Source organism: Strongylocentrotus purpuratus, unplaced genomic scaffold (genome assembly GCF_000002235.5).
Source record: "Strongylocentrotus purpuratus isolate Spur 01 unplaced genomic scaffold, Spur_5.0 spur5_scaffold_3, whole genome shotgun sequence".
In the NCBI taxonomy this organism is placed as follows: domain Eukaryota; kingdom Metazoa; phylum Echinodermata; class Echinoidea; order Camarodonta; family Strongylocentrotidae; genus Strongylocentrotus; species Strongylocentrotus purpuratus.
The window spans coordinates 20,579,629-20,599,255 of record NW_022145609.1 but is presented as its reverse complement, the minus strand read 5'-3'; the positions used below and the strand labels follow the sequence as shown (position 1 = coordinate 20,599,255).

Genomic DNA, 19,627 nt, shown 5'->3' with positions numbered 1-19,627 from the left:
CCAATCATATATATCTTGATAATCAGACAGGCGATCGGCTTGTAAAAGTCATGGGTTTCCTGACTGACCTAAAGGTTTATAATCATCATTGCATCATGAGCTAATTCCAGAATTTTGTTTCAGAATCTGAGACAAAGTTACCGGATCCCTTTAAAGGGTGGAACACACTAACAGCTATTAAAAGCTGATTTTGAAGGGGTCCACATGTAAACAGAGGGTTACCTCAGATATTACAGTTGAATGTAAACCACAAATTCTTTGTGAAACACAAAGATCTTATACAAGCAGCAGCAAAGTTTGACCAATGGACAAGCTTCAATTTGAACATGTGACCAGCAAATAGCATTCAGCAATAGCTATGAAAATGCCCATATACTTGAATACTGGCAGATGGATCCCTCATCGATCTGCTTGTTAGCAGTAAGTACATGAACAATACATCCTCAAAATGATTCACAGCGATACATTTACTGCTCTTTCTAAAAAGCATTAAACAATTCAAATATAGATTCTACTATCGTACATTCAGGGCGGGTGACATACATTTTCAATTCTTAGTGTATTGAATTTTCAACAAAACAAGGTTCATAATAAATGCTGCTATCCTGGCTCAGTACTGGAAATATAGTGATAGTATCATCGCTAAAAAGTGAGACTTGTTAGTGTATATATTAGATTTCTCGGCAATGCTGTCTCTCTCCTACGATTCCAAGACGGTCGCCTTGATTTCATCTAGATAGTTGGACAGTAAACTGGAATCGTTGGATTTGCCGTCGACTGAAACACCTCCACCATCCTGCAGGAAAAAAATGAATGGTTTACCAAATTGGCAATGAATCAGGAGTTCTAACCCTGGGAAAACAATGGAAGTATCTTTGTGTCTGTGTTAAGGGTACTATCAAACCATCAAAGAAATAATTATTTCTTTATCTGAGGTCGAAAGAGGGATGTCCATGATGAAAATAAAGGAAAATCTGTTATGAATGCACTCAATGCTGGTCGAAATGCTACAAAACGCTCACTATTCCCCCCCCCCCCCCCCCCCCCCCAAGGGAAATGGTCTTCAATTTCCATGTGCAGTAGGTCATAATTCGCCAACACCAGACTTGAAAATACCATTAATGGGTGTACAAGTCTCGCACACAGCCAACCTGTAGTGAGTAGTCCCATCAAGAAATACCCCCTAGTCTCTCAGAAGGCCTGTCTTCATCAGACCGAAGTTGCAAAATAACCCGATACTTTACCAAGCCCGATCTCTAATTAGCCAGCTACAGTAATTTGCGTCTTCAGCAGCCTGCAGTGGCAGCAATAAGTGGGCTATTTGGATGAGAAAATATCCCAAGAAATTTTGGTCTTGTTTCCAAAATAGCCCGCTATTTGGGAAATGACAGCCCATGAAAGCCCTCTACTATGCCAATGAAAGGTAATTCATCCTTCCGGCTTACCATTGTCTTGAGTAGCACACAGACTTGATGTCCCTTCATGGAGCAGCTGAAGAGTGATGCAGTCCGCTCCACCCTCTCCACCACCGCCATGTGGGAGTGGAAGCACACCCGGGCCAGGGTGATGGCAAAGTCGACGCCCCCTGGGGGTGTGGTAAAGGAGTTCTTGGCCGAGAGCTCACCATTGGCTAGTAGCTCTGAGTAATGCTCTCTGTATTACAGATGGAATCAGGTTGAAGGGGTCAAAATTCAGGCATCGTTTAACAATGTTAAATCTGAGATGCATGGCCTAACGTGTGATCAGTGTCTGTGATATGGTGTAATATTTAAAGCCCTAAAAAAATGTGCTTTAAAATGATCATGAAGTGCCTCAAAAAAGTAAAAAATCTTTGAGTGACCGGTTTTACCAAACTCATTTCCCCCAATAAACTGTAGTGTTATAAAAGCCGTTAGGAAAACAATTTCTGAAATTTCTAATTCCAATCATAGATATCCTGATAATCAGACAGGCGATCGGCTTGTAACATGTATGATCTAAAGGTTCATAATTATGATTGCAGCATGAGCTAAATCCTGAATTTTTTTTAGAATCTGAGGCAAAGTTACCTAATCCCTTAAACAAATGTATAAGTTTGCTGCAATTTGCCTCTGAGTTTATATCTACTGATAAGACCTTCCAATGAAATCTCCCTCTTTTCAGGCATATCCAGAAAAATTCGAATTGGTAAGAGAGGGCTGGGAAGGCCCTAACCTAGTACAGTGTTGGTTAAAGGTGAAAACTGGAATCAGAACAATTTAAACATGAACTACATTTATTTACTGAAAGTATCGATTAGTTATTTTACCTGCTGCATGGTGTGGCCAGCATGTAAGAAGAAACTGGAAGATTAACCTTGAAATCTATCTTCTCACTTGTTGAACCTTTATCATCCTGCAATTTACAAAAAAACAAAAAAAAGGAGAGGATCAACAAAAAATCATATGCAGGTTAGGGGAAATAATAAAAGTTGAAGACCATTCCAACATCAATGTTTCAATCAAAGAGAACGCGAGATCAATGAAAAGTTGAAAAAATCAGTAAATTTATAAAATTTGAAAACTATGAAAATTAAATACATTTGGCAACTCTATCATTCCTTCAACAGGCTACTCCCTACATTGCATTCATTTTTTACACCAAATAAACGGCACATCTCTAAATCATGGAAAGGAATATTTGGCTTATACAAAAGATTGCTATGTCACAATAAATTATGCCTCGATCAAGCGCATTGCCATTGTAGAGAGTGTGCAACTGTAGTGATGTATCACTTTGAATTGAATTTATTTTCTTCTGCAACATACAAATTAAAATACATTTCAGCAATATATCATATACAAAATATAACAAGTTTTTTTTAATGTGTATACAATATAATAATAACAAATGTGGACATTGAATCAATTTTTTTTTTTTTACTGATAACACAATGTCAATAATTGTTCATTAAGAAAGTTGCAGAAGTATCACAAGCACCAAAATTATTTGTGAAAAATGAAACATAATTGTTTACCTTGACCATGTAAGTGAGTGTGCCTTTGAGTTTCTGTGGCATGGTGATAGCATGGATGGTGAACGCAAACTGGCCCTCGTTGGAAGCCTCTGGGGGAAGCTGGAACGGTACTTTCACACCATCATGCTGCGATCCCGCCTGTGAGGTCAAAGGTCAAAGGTCATTACAAAAATTATTCTCTGAAATCTATTCAAATATGTAACAGACTAATGCTTTACAATTGAGAAGTCAAAACTTGATGTCTTGAAAGATCTAAAAACAGTACAGCTTTCGCCTCCATATAAAACTCACGTCTCGTATTAGTTTGGTGTTGAGGGAATCAAGGACTTGGAACTCCAGAGCTTTGAGGTGTGAAGATGTAAGATTGGTGAAGATGACAGAGATGACCACTTGGGAGTTCTGCTTGGGGTCCACCCTCGTCTCATATGTCTGTCAACAACAATAAAAGTTCGTAAGTTTATTTGGTTTCCAAAACAAAAAAGGTACACAAGTTTACAAATGACTAAAAGAGCATTTTATTTATAGTAATGATCAAATGGTTGTTGACTTACAAGCTTTCACTTTGCTTTCTTAGCAGTCGGGTAAAATAACCAACCAACCAACTGAGTCTAAAAACATCAAGAGTTCTTGCTAGAGTTTGGTTTATTTTACTGCTGCCAAAGTTAATGAACTGAGATTGCAGTCCACAGTGAGAAAAGTGTGGGTGGGCCAAACATATTTTGTTTCATCAGGGAGATTTAAAGTGTACAAATCACAAAAATTTGTTGTGCTTCAGATATTTCTTCCATGAAGAGATATTGCATGTTCAAATACACTCTCAATAAGCGAAGAGCGACTCCATAGTAAACTAGCCATTCGTATTCACACATGCTTGCAGTAGAATAGGTTGAGCTGGAACCCCAATTGGATTCTGTGCACGCCCTATATACATTATTCTTTTTTTATTCTTAACTGTGAACCTGTAGAATACCAGGTTAATTTCTTTTACAGGTGATTTTATACATTCTAGCTGTACACAAGACGTTGTAATGTGATTGGTATACATTCATGTACACTGTATCATTAACTCAACACATATCTGAAATGGGGATGGGCTACAAGCTCTACCACTATGATACAACGTCTTGTCTTATCTCTCTTTTTTTCACTTACCAGCTTTAGGGACTCGTTCTCGGCAAGAAGCCTATAACTTGACATGGCCTGAAATAAAACAAGGGAAAAATGATTGTATTATCAAGTGATGTTCCTGCATGAACTTGTGCAATAGTAAAATATTTTTTATATTAACAGGCAAATAAGTTGCCCAATCAATATTCACACAGCAGCAGTTTTTGCAGAATGTGAAATTGAAATGGGAAAAACTTTAACGAGGACATTGCACAAGTGTATACAGATCATATTTAATCTTGTTTTATGAAGGGTTATGAGCTGACCAGAACAATTGGTATATTTCATGGTATGTGCAAGAGTAATCACATGACCATGCCATACAGTTGTGAAAGTTACCAATTTGGGAACTTCTTCAAAAATGGGATTGTAGTCTGATCATATCCATATCTTGTGAGAAGAGCTACATGTACACGTATAGGAAGGTACATGTACAACCAGTTTTTCTATTCCCTTATTACCTGCTACTATCCACATGGTCTAAAAATCATTTCGTCTTCTAATCATTTAGTCTAATGACCATTTAGGCTAATAGTCATTTGGTCTAATTTCCATATGGTCTAATCTCCAATTAGACTACTATCCATTTGGTCTCTTGTTCATTAGTCTAGTAACCAGTTAGTATAATTCCCACTTTGTCTAATACCCATTTTGTATACCATCCACAAGGCCTAATAATCACTTGATGATTAATATCATTTATGATTAGATTATTTGAGCATATGGCTAGTAGTCAAAATGAGCAATAGACCAAATGGATACCGTAGTACACTTATTGGAGATTAGACCAAATGGAAATTAGACCAAATGATAGGTAAACAGGCTGGGTTGTAGACCAAACGGCAATAAACCTGTTTACAGTACTTACAGGAATGACTGGATCTGGTGTTTGTTCTTCTGAGATGTCTTCTATCTCTCCTACTGCTTCATAGTTCTCCTTGCTCGCTGATTTCTTCTTCTTCTTGTCCTTTTTCACCTTCTTGTCCTTGCGATGTTTCTTGGACGACTTCTGTTAATACGGATGGTTAGTGAGAATAGGCATTTTTGTAACGTTACCAAATTTGTACATACATGTAGGTGCCTTGATACAAATTATTTGATTCACCCGATACAAATAATTGTATTTCAATAGTCAGAATGCAAATTTCATGTTACGTGTTGCTAGGTAGGACAAGCCAGAATGTTTGTCCTATCTAGCAAACACTTACATATGCACCATTCTGACTATTGAGGTACAACTATATGTTTCAGGTGAATGATAAAATTTGTATCAAGGTGCTTCACAAAGGCATATGCATAAATTTGGTGACATTAAGAAAATATGGAAAACAAAAAAAATTGTGAACAGTAACCAACTCCATCTATTAAGAAGATCTGATAATTATATCCCTTTTCAATTATTTAAATCCCTCATGTTCGAAGCTCTTAGAAAAACTATAAACTAAATTGTAATTCACTTTCTGAACAGCACATAATTGATAGAAACTTTCTTTTCAATGCAAATAAAAATAACTGAAGGTGGATGGAGAAAAAAATATTTCAACAATTCATAATCAAAATCAACAACCAGGAAAAAACAATATAAGCATACACAATCAAATAAAAGTATTGAAAAATTTAAAACATGCAAAAATATCAATAACTTCTACTGAAAGAAGGCTTTTGAGAAGGGTCAAACATGGATGAGAAACAAACCTCTTCTACATTGCCGTTGGTGGTAGGGGCGGGGTTAGGGGTTTGGGCAACAGGTGCGGGTTTGCCTTGGGGTGTGGGCGTGTCTTGGGATAACCAGAAGTTTAAATCATCCACCTGGTATACAAGAAAGAGAGACATAGAAAGACAAAGATCTCACAGAGTCATGCAATACTACAGGGTATACCAAAATAAAATGCACAGGGTAGAAGTGAGCATGCAAAAATATACAAGGTGTAAAAGAAAAGAGGTACATACTACTGTATAAGCTGATATTTTTACAGATATTTACGCGAATGACAGATTAAGAGACATTTTCGCGAGTTGCTGCTTTCGTGAATAGCAGACAGCATAATTAATGGGTGGGCATGATGTATTCACAAACTTTCTTGATCTCCGCCAACACATACACACACAGACTCAGTACACATAAGTAAACAAGCAAGTTTGTTCGATACGAGGATTACATGTATGTGCGTGCGTGCATGTGTCATGCAATCTGGGCAATCTACGCGCAGGGAGAGAAGGAATGCGATGGGCGGGAGGCGACAGCATTATGAACATTTAACTAGGCGAATGGGGCTGGCGATCAAGATTCAAGAGGGCACAAGCACATAATTTTATGCTGATATTTTTGCGCTCCAGAATGATGAGGTGGCAATATTTTGGGGTGTTGATAAAATAGCAGCTTATACAGTGTTTGAATGTAAAGATTCATTTCTGAGAAATATTCTCATTGAATTGTACATGCAGCACTATACGGTGCATCATAAAAAGTGGTAAATACTATTTGATTTCATGTGTTTCTTTCTGTAAAAAGCATAAACATTTCTTGTGTACATGCTACTATTACAATAACATATTTTCAGAAATTGGTAAGGAAATTGCTAAGGAAATTCATTCAATAGAAAACATTAAAAGCAATTGTACATGCTCTATGCAGAACCTAATTTCTGTTCTTCACAGATGCAATATGAACAACCACCTTAAATCAGTCTGTCATTAAATATCAATGAATGACAGAATTCACAATAAATGCCACACATATCCAAATATTAAGGAGAAAGTGATTGGTCGAGAATGTGACTAAAAGATGAATTAGTATCCGAAGGAATTTCACATTTACAAGATTTTGGTGGTCTAATGAGCAACCAGTCAAATATCAAACATGCTGTACATCAGATCCTTATGTAGGTCATGCATGCATTTCTGGACAAGATGGAACACCTTACCTGACACTATGCCCTGTTTATACCTTAAATACCAACACTGTTACAGAGCACTATTTACATCAAACACCTGTTTACACTTAAAGGGATAGTTGAGTTCTGTTGCAGAGGGCGCTACACAAAATAATTTGTTTGTGAGATAATGAAAAACTGAGTGTCAAATTTGAAAGAATATAATATTTAAATGACAAAAATCATCTTTGTTTGATCAAAATCGGTTCAGAGACGGCTGAAATATAACGATTTCTAATACTTGTGTACCACCACAAATATTAGATATTTTGAAAAATTTGAAAAAACCGTTGAAAACCGTTGAAAAAAAAGAAATAACGCCTTTTACGTCGTATTTCAGCCAATGCCAATGTTGGCTTTTTGGTTGGCATTTTTGTGTTGCTTATGTTATCCACAATCAGCCGGCTCATGTATTGTTATTTTTAATAAAATAATTCATTAACGGTCACCATGTTTTTTTGAAAGTGGAGTTGAATTGGTATGATCGTATTGGCTAAATTTCACACATTTTGGGGTCTAAACTTACCTTCATAGCAATTTTAGGTTCTAAAAGGGCACTATAAATGTCATAAATAAGAATAAGAGCAATAACCATGCACTTTGAAGGCATTTGCGGTCTGAAAACAGAAATCAACTATCCCTTTAATTTGACACCAAGCTCTGTTTACACCAAACACTATGACATCTTTTAAACTTCACATCCAGCAAAGTTTGCACCTAATACAACACAACTTTGTAACATCATGCACAGTTTCCATCCAATACACCAAATAATATTTACATACAATGAAATCAGCTTGACATCAAGAACAGACTTTCAAAACCGTTAGTGTGGAGGCGTGATAGCTTAGTGGTAGACCTGGGACCCGTTTCACAAAGCCTTTTTTCAATGACAAATATCAGTGACAAATCTGCTGATAGCCAATCAGAAGCAAGGATTTCAGTGGCTTATAACAACAACTGTCATTTGTCACTGATGATGACAAGCTTTGTGAAACACACGCCCGGAGGTCCCGGGTTCGAACCCAAGCTAGTGTATAAGGCATCAATTCTCATTACCAAGTCACCTGGTTGCTTTAATTACAAACATACACATGCTTTCTCAGCAGTCAGTTAAAACAAACAAACAAACAATCAAACAAACAAACTTACCGCTGGAGCAGGTGCAGGAGCAGCAGGAGCCGTCACAGGCTCCACCTCCTTGGGCGCAGCAGGGGCTGGTTCAGGAGCCTCTTCTGCGTTCCCATTGATTGCAGGCTCCTTGGTTTCTCCTTCCATCAGATCCAGGCCTGCCGAAGCTCCACTTTCTTCTACTTTAGCGGACTTGGTTTTCTTCTGCAACAGCAAGATTTGATTATTCAAATGCTAGCAATTATCAAAGAGGTATAAAAACAGACTTACCGTATTTGCCGGCGATAAGGCCGCAGCGCCGTATAGGCTGCACCCCCGGTTTTGACAACAAAAAAAAAGATTTAAAAAAAAAAAAACTTCTGTCGAAGACGGGATTTGATCTCTTGCGTACAAAGTTCATGTGACTAAAATCACCGCCTTAGACCCCTCGGCCATCCCGCACAGATACTATCATCTGTAGTTTTCTCTGATCTATACACTATTGTGTATTGCGCCATAGCTCTTGTGTATATTGAAATGGATTCTAAATGGCGACTTCGCAGCAGCTCCGTTAAACGGGCCCTTCTTTTACTTTTGCAATGCACTGGCACGAACTTAGATCAAGATCTACCGGCTGTTGCTGATGTTGTTTTTGGAAGTTTATACATCTATACTTTTTTTGTTATCAATCAGAAGTCTGAAAGTACCTTCTTCTTGTCCTTGGAAGTTTTCTTAGTTTCCTTTTCCTTTGACCTCTTCTTCTTTGGTTTATCTTGGAGTTTGCTGACCTCTGCCTCCTCCTGTGTGGTGGTCAGCTCAGGGGCGTTCCGATGCTTCCTCACTGGTAGATGGTCCCTCTCATCCAGTGGCCTGTCAAACGGTCAAGCAATGCAAATGGAATGGTTATTTTACTGTGGCAGTTTGGAAAGTTTGGAATATTTTCACAAGGTAAATGTTAGGATATGAAAATTTCTCTGTTAATTATAATAAATTTCAAACATCAACATCAAAATCAAAATAAATGTAATCTTCGCATTATCCTGCTAGCGTAAACAAGTAGACCCAATCCTTGTGTACGTGTATATACCATGCACTGCACCTGCTAGAAACCAGCGAGATTTGGGCGACGTTCCTGCTCTAGCCTTTTTTTGGCAATGGTCGCTGTTTTGAGGGGGGCAAAAATCTGACCAACCGACCCAGGTTCTGGCACCTAAAGGGCAATACAACATCTTTTTTATTAGGTCTAATCATAATTACAACCATCACCATCAACATCATCATCGCAACCATCATCATCACCACCACCACTTGTCATAATAATATTTCAAACCTACCTCTCTAAATCAATGTCCAATGCTCTATGTGGGTCATCCATAGCTCTATCGTCTTCTTCATGATCGGATAGCACAGCACCCTGTCAAAAGACAATAAAAACAAAAACATGTAGAAGTTTTGAATTTCACAACCACACTTTTTATGTGTATAATTACCATTGTATTATTTCTTTGTCTCTCTTTTTGTTGTTGTGTGTGTTAGTTTTTGCATTTAGTGTAGGATCATCTACTTATGTAACTTTTAGATGATCCAACCACTTCATAATTTCCTTTTAATAGTTTCCATTTTATTGTCTTATCACTATATGTGAGAAATATTTTTTTAGTTTTCTTTGACTTTACATGTTTTTATGAAATTGATTAATGAATTCACTGCAATGTACTGTACATGTACATTCTATCTTCAAAGCTGTCAGTTTATGACCAAGATACATTACATGGATGTAAGAGAAGAGGGGCAGAGCAAGAAAGGGAGGGATAGATTGAGCTGTGAATGGACCTGTGTACCATAGATTATACCAGTGAATGGAAAGGTAGTGATAGGTAGTGATAGAAGCACAAGTTGAGAAAAGTTAAGTTACCAAGAATAAGACTATTCCATTCAAAACCTTCATGTATATAAAATTATATTTTGAAGTCCATGAAGATTGCCTGAAGCTAAAGAAACTTAGCATCATGTAATATAAATTCTGAACATAACTAATTGGTCAGTTCATATTTGGCCAAGCAAATAAATTTAAAAAAAAATCAAATATGTCATTAAAAGTGTTTCATTTAATTAAAAAAATTGTTCTTACAATCAATATTTTTAGCTACTGAAATCATGGCATTTGATTGGCTGGGAGCAACTTTGTCAGAGAATTCTAGCATTTGTTATTGCTAACAAGTTTTACGAAACAAGGCCTAGATATCATTTCAAATTATAAACAGTACCTCTGGCATCTCTTCTCCAACAATGTCGACTTGGTGAGTGACGGGAATGTCATCGCTGGAGACGGATGTATGGCGCCCTCTCTTGCCCCGTTTGTGCTTCCTGTGTTTCTTCTTGCTACTGGGCTTAGATTGCTCCATGTACTGGTCTGTGACATTAACCCCTAAATACAGAGATGGGGGATGGAGGGTTGGTAGGAGGGAGAGAGGGTGAGAGGGAGAGAGGGGAGAAAGGGAGAGGGAGAGAGAGAGAGAGAGAAAGAGAGAGAGAGAGAGAACGAGAGAGAGAAAGAATGGGAGAGAAAGAGGGAGAGAGAGGGAGAGAAAAAGAGAGAGAGAGAGGGGGAAGTAAAAGGAGAACGAGAAAGAGAGAGAGAGAGAGAGAGAGCGAGAAAGACACAGACAGAGAGAAGGGGATATTTGGAGATAAGTAAAAATGAGAAAGTGACAGAAAGAAAAACAAAAAGAGATACAGGGAGAGAGAAACAGAGACAGACACAGAGAACGGGAGAGAGAGAGAGATATATAAAGAAAAACAAAGAGAGCAAAATGGAGAGAAGGAGAAAGAGAGACAGATAAAGGAAAGAATGGGATAGAAAGTGTCAGGAAAGGGAAAGGAAAATAGACAACGGAATCAAAGAAGGAAATTGAGAGATGTGGGGAGAGAAAAAAGAAAAGAGAGACGTATTGGTAATGGCACATCTTATAAATAATAATTACCAGGAAATAATATAAAGTTTTTGACCATCTTATGCAGCTACAGGGTGTATAGAAGAAAATGGACAAAGTGCTATAAAAAAAGAGAAGAAATATATTGCTTGTGGCAGGCAAGATAACAAAATGCATTGTATCCTGATCTATATTTTGACATGATGAACAAATTTCTAAATTCTACAAATTGGAGTTTATTTGAAGACACCATAAAGCAGCAAAGATAAATTGAGTAAAAGCATGTAGATATCTTTAAAATATTTGACACAGATTACATTTTACTGGAAAGCTAATACATTGTACATACATACAAACATACAGTATTTTTTTTTAAAGGCAATGAGCAAATCGATTATCGAAGCACACAAATTTCCACAAATTCAACTTTGGATTTGGCAAAAACAAACCCACACAAACTGGACCAAAACATGAAAACAAATTGCATACAAGACGTGCAGGTTCGAAAATGTTTATACAGTATATCTATACTTCATTTTTAGTACTGGAACGCACATTTGCAATCCTCTGTCACCAACATGCACACATCTCGTCTGAAATGCAATTAGGGGCTAATTTGACCAACGTGAACATGGACAAGTTTTACTAGGCATTATCAAATCCTGCTACATAATTTATGTACATGATCATATCTGGGGCCTGTCCTATAAAGAATTGCGATTGAGTTTGCAGTCTCCTATCTATGTACATAGTTGTAAATGATATCAATAGCAACTCTTTATAAGAAAGACCCCTAACCTTTATATAATTATAAGTGCAGGAATATTCTGTTTACAAAGAGAGCAGTCTTTGTGATTATTCATAGCACAAAGAAGCATGATGGAGCTTGATGAAATCTTTCAGAATGCTGGTCAGTGGTCACAAATTCACGACATCTCTTCAATATGCAATAACCCAGAAGGCATGAGTGCATAATCATGAATACAGGTACATTATTGTATGTTCCATGGCATAACCAATGTTTTATATTACTAAGCAGTCAAAAAAAATGCATCGTTGAAAATGATTGTTTGCTTCCTATTTCTTAAAACTGCAATTAATTATTTGCTAGAATGAAGAAGCCAGAATAACCAAGAACCCAAGAAAAAAAGAAGAAAAAAATATGCTGGAAAAGGGGTTGCTAAAGACATTCTAAAGGATTCTATTTACTATGCATTGAAATGTAGCAAGGCCGTTGATAAAACTATTAATGAATGCAGCCTGATGACAGCAATAAATCATTTCCAATAATTCAATCCCATTCTTTTATTCATTTTTAAACATTTTCTTCCATCTTGTATGGAACAAAACTCTGAACAGTGGCACCATTTACATCTGCAGATATATTTCAGAATGTAATGCATGAGTTGTAGGTCTGCAAGAAAATAGAACTTTCATAGAGTCAGAGAAAATATAAATGTGATTTGTAATGTAATGTTTTTTTTTTTTGTATCAAATATTAATTATAGCAAATCTCCAGACACAACGTTGCTGGAGTAACCTTTACTAACTAAACTACAAGATAGATATGAAACTGTAGGCAGAAATAGCTATACCAGAAAAATGATGGCAATAGAAAGATTTATGACTCTTTAAAAGAAATACATGTAGATAGTGCCATGCAGGACTCTAAATTCATTTATCCTCATGCCCCTTTGCACTAATCCCCTAAAAAAAAAAAATCAATTTGTTTTTTCTTCAGAAGGAATTAAGCGGAATACATACAAGAGGGCAAGCCAGGAACAGACGGTTTATAGTCTCTACTAGCTCCACCTAAGAGGTGGCAAGTCTGTTCAAAGCCATCTTCCATATCTTGAAAGCATTATCCAGATATTAAACAAGGAAGGAATGAGATTAGGATGGATGGAGTCAGTAAGGTGTCTTTAATACAACAAATGTGGATTCTAAATCTTTGTCTCTGCTGGAGGGCTATGACAAACAATCTCCTGAATCTCATGTCAGAACCGTGACTGCTGCAAAACTGCACATTTCAGTGACCTTTGTAAGTGGTCAAGGGCCCTAGCTGATAGCAGTTTGATACCTGAAGAGGCAATCCCTGATTAAATAAAACTGGAATTGAAAAAAAATAATCATCTACTTCAGTTGAGGTCACATACACACTAAGTTTCAGTTTTATAACTGCTTCTAACATCAGACTAATTTCAGCCAAGTCCATCAGCCTTCTGATGCTAAGGAGTACAAAATTGCTGAAACACATACAGGTAAGAACTTACAGATATATACATTTACTACTCTTTAAAAAAAAAAGCATTTTTACAATGTCAAATCAGCACAGGTAACAGTTGTTCAAATGATCTAACCAACAAACATTGATACATGTACAACTCAACGAGGGAAAAAACTTCAAATGAAACAATGTAGAATCAGCATTACACGTACGTTGAAGGGGCTAGATCTTTCAAGCAACAAAAGCAGCGTAGCAGCACAACACACATACAATCAAATACTTCAAAAAAAGAGGAAGGAAAAGCAGGTTAAAATTCAAAAATAAAATGTTCACTGCATACATGGAGATTTAGCACAATGCTTCAACAGGGTAGAGTCATATTCAACTAGGGATTTAAAGGGACAAGGTGCTAGGGTAGAACAGAAAAGCTGTGGAGGAACAGGGCCCTAAATTAAACCTGCAAGTGATATAATTGCAACTATATACATAAGAGATAGGGGGACTGCAGACTTGCGATTGATTAGAGAACTTGTGATTGATTTGGATCAATCGCAAATCTTTTAGGACAGGGCCCAGGTCTGCAGAATGATAGAGTTACAGAAATGCAACATTTTTTTTTATCTCAAATCCATAGAAAGTGCCCCAAATCCTTTGCAGATCGAGCAGGACATGCTTAATGTTCATGTTGAGTTTGTTGTACTGAAAAATTTATATTAAGAATTTGATAATCTTGTAGTCTAATTATGAACATTTGACTACGGTTACAATCTGGCAATATCTTTGGTTTTAGGATGAAAGGCACACATGCGTACAACTATGTTCAATCTTCATATTGGGCTAACAGTCCCTGTTTCAGAAAACATTGCAAAATCCAATTTGCAAAGATTGAGATAAGCATAATATCTGTATAGCGCTTAGAGATGGTATTTGGTATTTAGCGTTCTGTAAATCCAGATTATTATTATCATTATATTCTGAAGACATTGCATTTGATTGACTATGATCAACTTTGTTAATGGCAGTTGTCATTGAAAGCAAGTTTTTAATATTTTTAAAGGCTAATGTCAATTGAAAAAAAAAGGGGAATACAGTGGCAAAGACATCAAATATAGTGACAGAGGATATGTGTATAACATTGAGGCATTTTGGGGCAAGAAGAAAATGGAAATATTATATTTTAGTCTTACATTAACCCAGCTATACCGCATATATGCACATGAAGGTCCAAAACTCTTTTTGTAGGATCCCAATAAATGCATAGTACACGGTTTTAGAGGCGCAGATGTTGGGATAAACAGGAAAAAGGGATGATTTGGGAGAGCGCATTGGAATTATTGAATTTCAAAAAACCAAAATCAAGTCTGATAGTTACTTTGTTGATGAGTATGCATCATTAGAACTAAATCAATTTGGTTTTATTAAAAGGCTAAAAAAAAAAAAAAACATTTAGAACAAAATTCTACGAAGCTTTGCAAGGTCACTCTCCGGAAATGATATTAATGACTTGATGTGAGCAGTGACATCCAAACAATTATTTTTAAATAAAAGTCTTTCATAAAGTCTTTTGGGCCAAGGTTTATGGGCGGCTATTTATGTGGCACCCTTTATTTCGAAAGACAGGCATTTATGAAAGGAAGAGAGGGAGGAGGAGAAGAAGAAGTAGCAGGGAGAGCTTTGGCAAGAGCAGCATGCTATTATGAACCATACTTAGTCACCTGGAATATCGTCGTATGCTGGGGGCTTAGGCCGGCCCTTTTTCACGCCTACACATCGTGTAAGTGTGTTAGTGGAATCGAGTAAAGTTTGAAAGAAAGGGGACCGTGATTATGCGAGAAAATGAAAGAGGGGGGGATCTGACGCCCGTAGCAACGTCCACTGCACAGTCTTAAGGGTTAGTGCCAAACTGGCTTTGCTTTTTGCCTGTTCGGTTAATATGTTATGTTGCTTTGCAAAGACAGAGACAAAATGAAATGCTAGGCAGTGTGTGTTTTCAAGGCATTTCATTCTCAAGCCTCTTTTCTATTTCTAAAAGCGTTCATTGCATAATTAGTGTGAAGCAAAACAGCTTAACTGAAATTTACGGTAAATCCTTTGCAGGACACACTTTCCAGGGTCTTTGAAAATAATATAAAAATCAAAGTTTCAAACTGTCAAACTTTAACAAATAATTGGTGACCTTCCTCCTAATTAATCTTGGTGCTCCATCGCTATTAAAGAGCAGACTCACAAAAAAAAAATCAAAATATATATACGCCATATTCCATTCCATAGGGTAACAATGAAGGAGTGCAAAGGACATTACTACGGAACTGAATAAAAACAGAGTTGGTGGGACAGGAAGATTAAAAGCAAGATACTGGGTAGATTACATATGAAATAAATACAAAGAGAGGACAATATTGAACACGATACACAAGATGGCAAAATACATTTGATAATAAGTCCAATGGAAGGTTGCGATTGTGCAAGTATGGTTGAATATGGATAAAGTGAGAATAGTCCATCCAGTTTTAAATAGAAAGTAGAAGGTACCAATCATACAATACCACGAGTCATGTGCAACCATTGAAAATGTAAAACAATATCCGTATATTTTGCCCTCATTACTTGATGAGTGATGTCATCCCTACAGTTCTGGATCCACATGTTATTTTTTTTTTTAAATACCTATTTCATTAGGTAATAATTAGGTTTTCACGCCATAAGCAACAAATAAAGCGATATAATAATAATAATAATAGGCATTTCTATAGCGCCATCTATCTAGATAATTCTATTCCGAGGCATATTATTACCCTGGCTCTAGCCTAGCAGCCGTTTATACAGCGCTCCAGCATTTCAAGGAATTAATTCCTGCCAGGTACCCATTTACATCACCTGGGTTGAGTGTGGCAAATGTAGATCAATGTCTTGCCAAAGGACATAAGTGCCGCGGCGGGACTCGAACCGCAGACCTTGCGATCGACAGTCCGGCGACGTATCCACTCGACCACGACACCTCTATAACGTTGCGTCTGTTTGGAGCCAGAAGGGCGTTAACCCTGCGGAAATGATATGCATCACTGCCCATCTGGCTCTAAACAGATAATTGATCTTTATCCAACTACGTTACGTTTAAAAATGGTATTATTCTTTCACCCGCTAGAGGTAGTTTGACTTTTGTTTCCATCGCATTTCAAGCAGGTTAATTCCAAGAATCTTAGTATTCAACAAGATTCTGGAATCATCAAAATGATATCAAATTTGGCCCTAGTCTTGGTAAAGTAACAAGCACTGTACGCAGAAAAAACACCTCTTCCCAGAACTCAACCTTCGTTTTAATACTACCAGAGAAGGAAAGAAAAGAAGCTTCATACCTGGGACGTGTAGAGGCACGGTGAGGTCGATCTGAGCCACCGGGATACTGTTAGTACCGTCGTTCTCTGCGGCGAGGTCCTTGAGCTTTTTCTTCTTGGAGCTGCTGCTGCGATCATCCTTGAGGTAATGGGGGTTGCTGGCCTGCTCCACCCGCCTCGCTTCCCGCCTCTTCTCAAGCTCCTCCTCATCCAGGACCTCGTACACCACCTCCTTCTGGTGCTTGACCCTGGCGTGGAAAGGGGACAAGATGAGGTATGGTCATTGTTACAATCATAATCTCTGTCATCGTCGTCGTCGTCGTCGTCGTCGTCGTCTTCATCATCATCATCATCATCATCATCATCAGTATCATCATTACCTTCATCATGATAATTATTACGATACAACTCTGGGTGTCAAGTTGGTACCTGTGAACGAGCATGATGATGATCACCACTACAATCTTGATGTGACATTGTCACGAAAATCATCACCTTAAAGTGACCTGGATTTAGCTCATGCTGCAATCATGATTATAAACCTTAAGTCAGTCAGGAATCCCATGACTTTTACAAGCCGATCGCCTGTTTGATTATCAAGATATCTATGATTGGAAATCGAAATTTCATTTTTTGTTTTCCTAACGATTTTCATAACACTGCAGTCTATTAGGGAAAATGAGTATGGTAAAACCGGTCACTCAAAGATTTTTACTTTTTTGAGGGCTTAAAGATACTATGTCCCTTTTGCAGCCAAACTCAAATTCTGTAGAACTTTGCAGGAATCATGAATATGTCATGTATGTCCTATCTGTGAAATTTAAACGTTAACAGTGTCCTAATATTCAAATTATGCAAGGAAATCCGTTTACTTGCTAGACTTCACTGTCAGACACTATTGAGTGACTGACTGGCTTTTTTTCTTCTTTGGTAATAACATACATAAAATGAGCTGTAAAGGATTTGTCTACATCAATAACCCACTTCTTGTAATGGCCAAAATTAAACTGATTGAATCTTTGCGCAGCATAAAACGTACGAACATGCGGTACAATGGTCTAAAAATCAAGACTGTTACTTATTGGCTCTATAGCTCCTAAGTCGATTTGACAACCAATAGTCGTTATTTTCCCACTTTTTAAGCCCTCTTTTTTAAGGGGAGTTCTAAATTAGAATTATCTTTCAAATGCCATTGGAATTTAACCTTTTCATTTTTTTGCCTGCAAATGGGACATTGTACCTTTAAATATTAGACCATATCACAGACACTGATAACATGTAGGGCCATGCATCTCAGATTTAACATTGTTAAACGATACCTTTATTAACAAGATCATCCTTATCACCATACATTGGCTGTGTGCAAATCCCATTCTTACCTGTGCGCATCATGGATGAACATGGTGTCTATGGTGACCTCCTCATCAGAGCTGTCGGATGGAGGCGCGTTGATCCACTTGTCCAGGTCCAGTCTTTAACAGAATAGTAGATAGAAACATGCATCCAAATAATCAAATTTGAGGTAGTGACCACCTGTCTACAAAGGCGGTAGCTTTAGACAGGTTTGACTGTATCTGTATTCCCAAGAACATTGTCCATATTTTCAACAGCACAGACCTGCCAACCTCTGGAGTTCAAAAACTGTATTCTTTAGTCCCAAAAGTTGTATTTTACTGACAAAAGTTGTATTCTTGAAAATAAACACGGATTGTTAAGCGGATCAATGCCTCTTACAGTTTCTACCTACAGGAAGAATTTTTTTTATTGATCACTGGTTGAATATGCATGATTTTGTCATGACTGGTGTGTTCGATGAACCAATGATCATCCCCAAATTGCCGATGTGAGATACTTGTAGGATACTTTACAGGACAGAATGGACATTTTGCCATTGAAAATGGCGGACGCACACACAAAATATTAATTTTTAAAAAAAAAATTAAAAAAAAAAATTGTTTTGAAAATCGTATTTTATTAAGGAAAATCGTACTGTCGTATTTGCTTCTAAAAATCGTACTAAATACAACTAAATCGTACTGGTTGGCAGGTCTGACAGCACAAACATAGTTATTTGGTCTGCATCTTCAACCACAGAAAAATGCTAATTTTTAATTTTTACATGAATGTAGAGTCCTTCTGCACTCTTTCCTCTGTCGCTGCACAGATATGGAGTTTCCCGAATACATTTGACACACTCAAGAAATGCTTATCCTCGCCTCCCTCGATAGGAAGGTTCCTATACAACAGGTTAGCCATAAAAACATAAATCCATGGGGAGGGGCGATGGCTCAGTGATAGAGAAGTGGTCTCTTGACCGGATTGTCCTGGGTTCAAAACCAAGTCGATACACTTGTGCCCTTTGGTAAGGCATTAATTCTCATGACCCAGTCCCTCGGACCTTAAAGCCGTCAGTCCCCTGGTTGCTTACTTACAAGCAACCAGATGCTTTCTGAACAGTCAGGCAAAACAAACAAACAAACAAAAATCTCTTCCTTGTACATATCTGAAGTAATCAATATGGTAGATTTTATAGTAGTAGTAGTGGTGGTTATTTTACCAGACTGCTAAGAAAACATAAATGCTTGTTAGTAAGCAACCAGAGAACCGACGGCTTTAGGTCCTCCCCGAGAATGAGGATTAATGCCTTACTAAAGGGCAATAGCGCATAGCCTCGGTTTTGAACCCGGTTCATCGGATTACAAGACCACTGCTCTACCAACTGAGCTATCGCACCTCCTCATTCATATTTAGAGACCAACAAGGTCAAACTCACCCTTCTGGTACGGGGACCTTCTTCTGCGCTTTGGGCGCCACAGGGTTAAGTTCCCCTACAAAGAGATCAGCAAGCTCTGTGGCCACACACTCATCTTTCTCCAGGAGCTTGTTGACGTATTTCAACAGCTGCAGGATGCAGCATGCCTGGACAG

At 37.6% G+C, this 19,627-nt stretch overlaps 1 protein-coding gene across 5 annotated transcripts in view; it reads right to left on the bottom strand.

The window, feature by feature from the left end:
• Positions 1–350: 350 nt before the first annotated feature.
• The window catches only part of LOC763515 (AP-3 complex subunit delta-1), a 50,227-nt gene continuing 30,950 nt past the window's right edge, over positions 351–19,627 (bottom strand). For 3 of the 5 annotated variants that reach the window (XM_030995656.1, XM_030995659.1, XM_030995661.1), the window contains 15 exons: positions 19,474–19,619; positions 18,080–18,172; positions 16,722–16,948; positions 10,473–10,633; positions 9,540–9,619; positions 8,913–9,075; positions 8,248–8,430; positions 5,858–5,971; positions 5,031–5,171; positions 4,148–4,195; positions 3,287–3,424; positions 2,996–3,133; positions 2,288–2,373; positions 1,446–1,653; positions 351–796 (listed from right to left, as the gene is read on the bottom strand). In XM_030995656.1, coding sequence (XP_030851516.1) covers positions 701–796; positions 1,446–1,653; positions 2,288–2,373; positions 2,996–3,133; positions 3,287–3,424; positions 4,148–4,195; positions 5,031–5,171; positions 5,858–5,971; positions 8,248–8,430; positions 8,913–9,075; positions 9,540–9,619; positions 10,473–10,633; positions 16,722–16,948; positions 18,080–18,172; positions 19,474–19,619 — 2,022 coding nt within the window. In that variant the 3' untranslated portion in view covers positions 351–700. The remainder of the gene's footprint in view (positions 797–1,445; positions 1,654–2,287; positions 2,374–2,995; positions 3,134–3,286; positions 3,425–4,147; positions 4,196–5,030; positions 5,172–5,857; positions 5,972–8,247; positions 8,431–8,912; positions 9,076–9,539; positions 9,620–10,472; positions 10,634–16,721; positions 16,949–18,079; positions 18,173–19,473; positions 19,620–19,627) is intronic. The other 2 variants (XM_030995658.1, XM_030995660.1) reach the window with 2 other exon arrangements.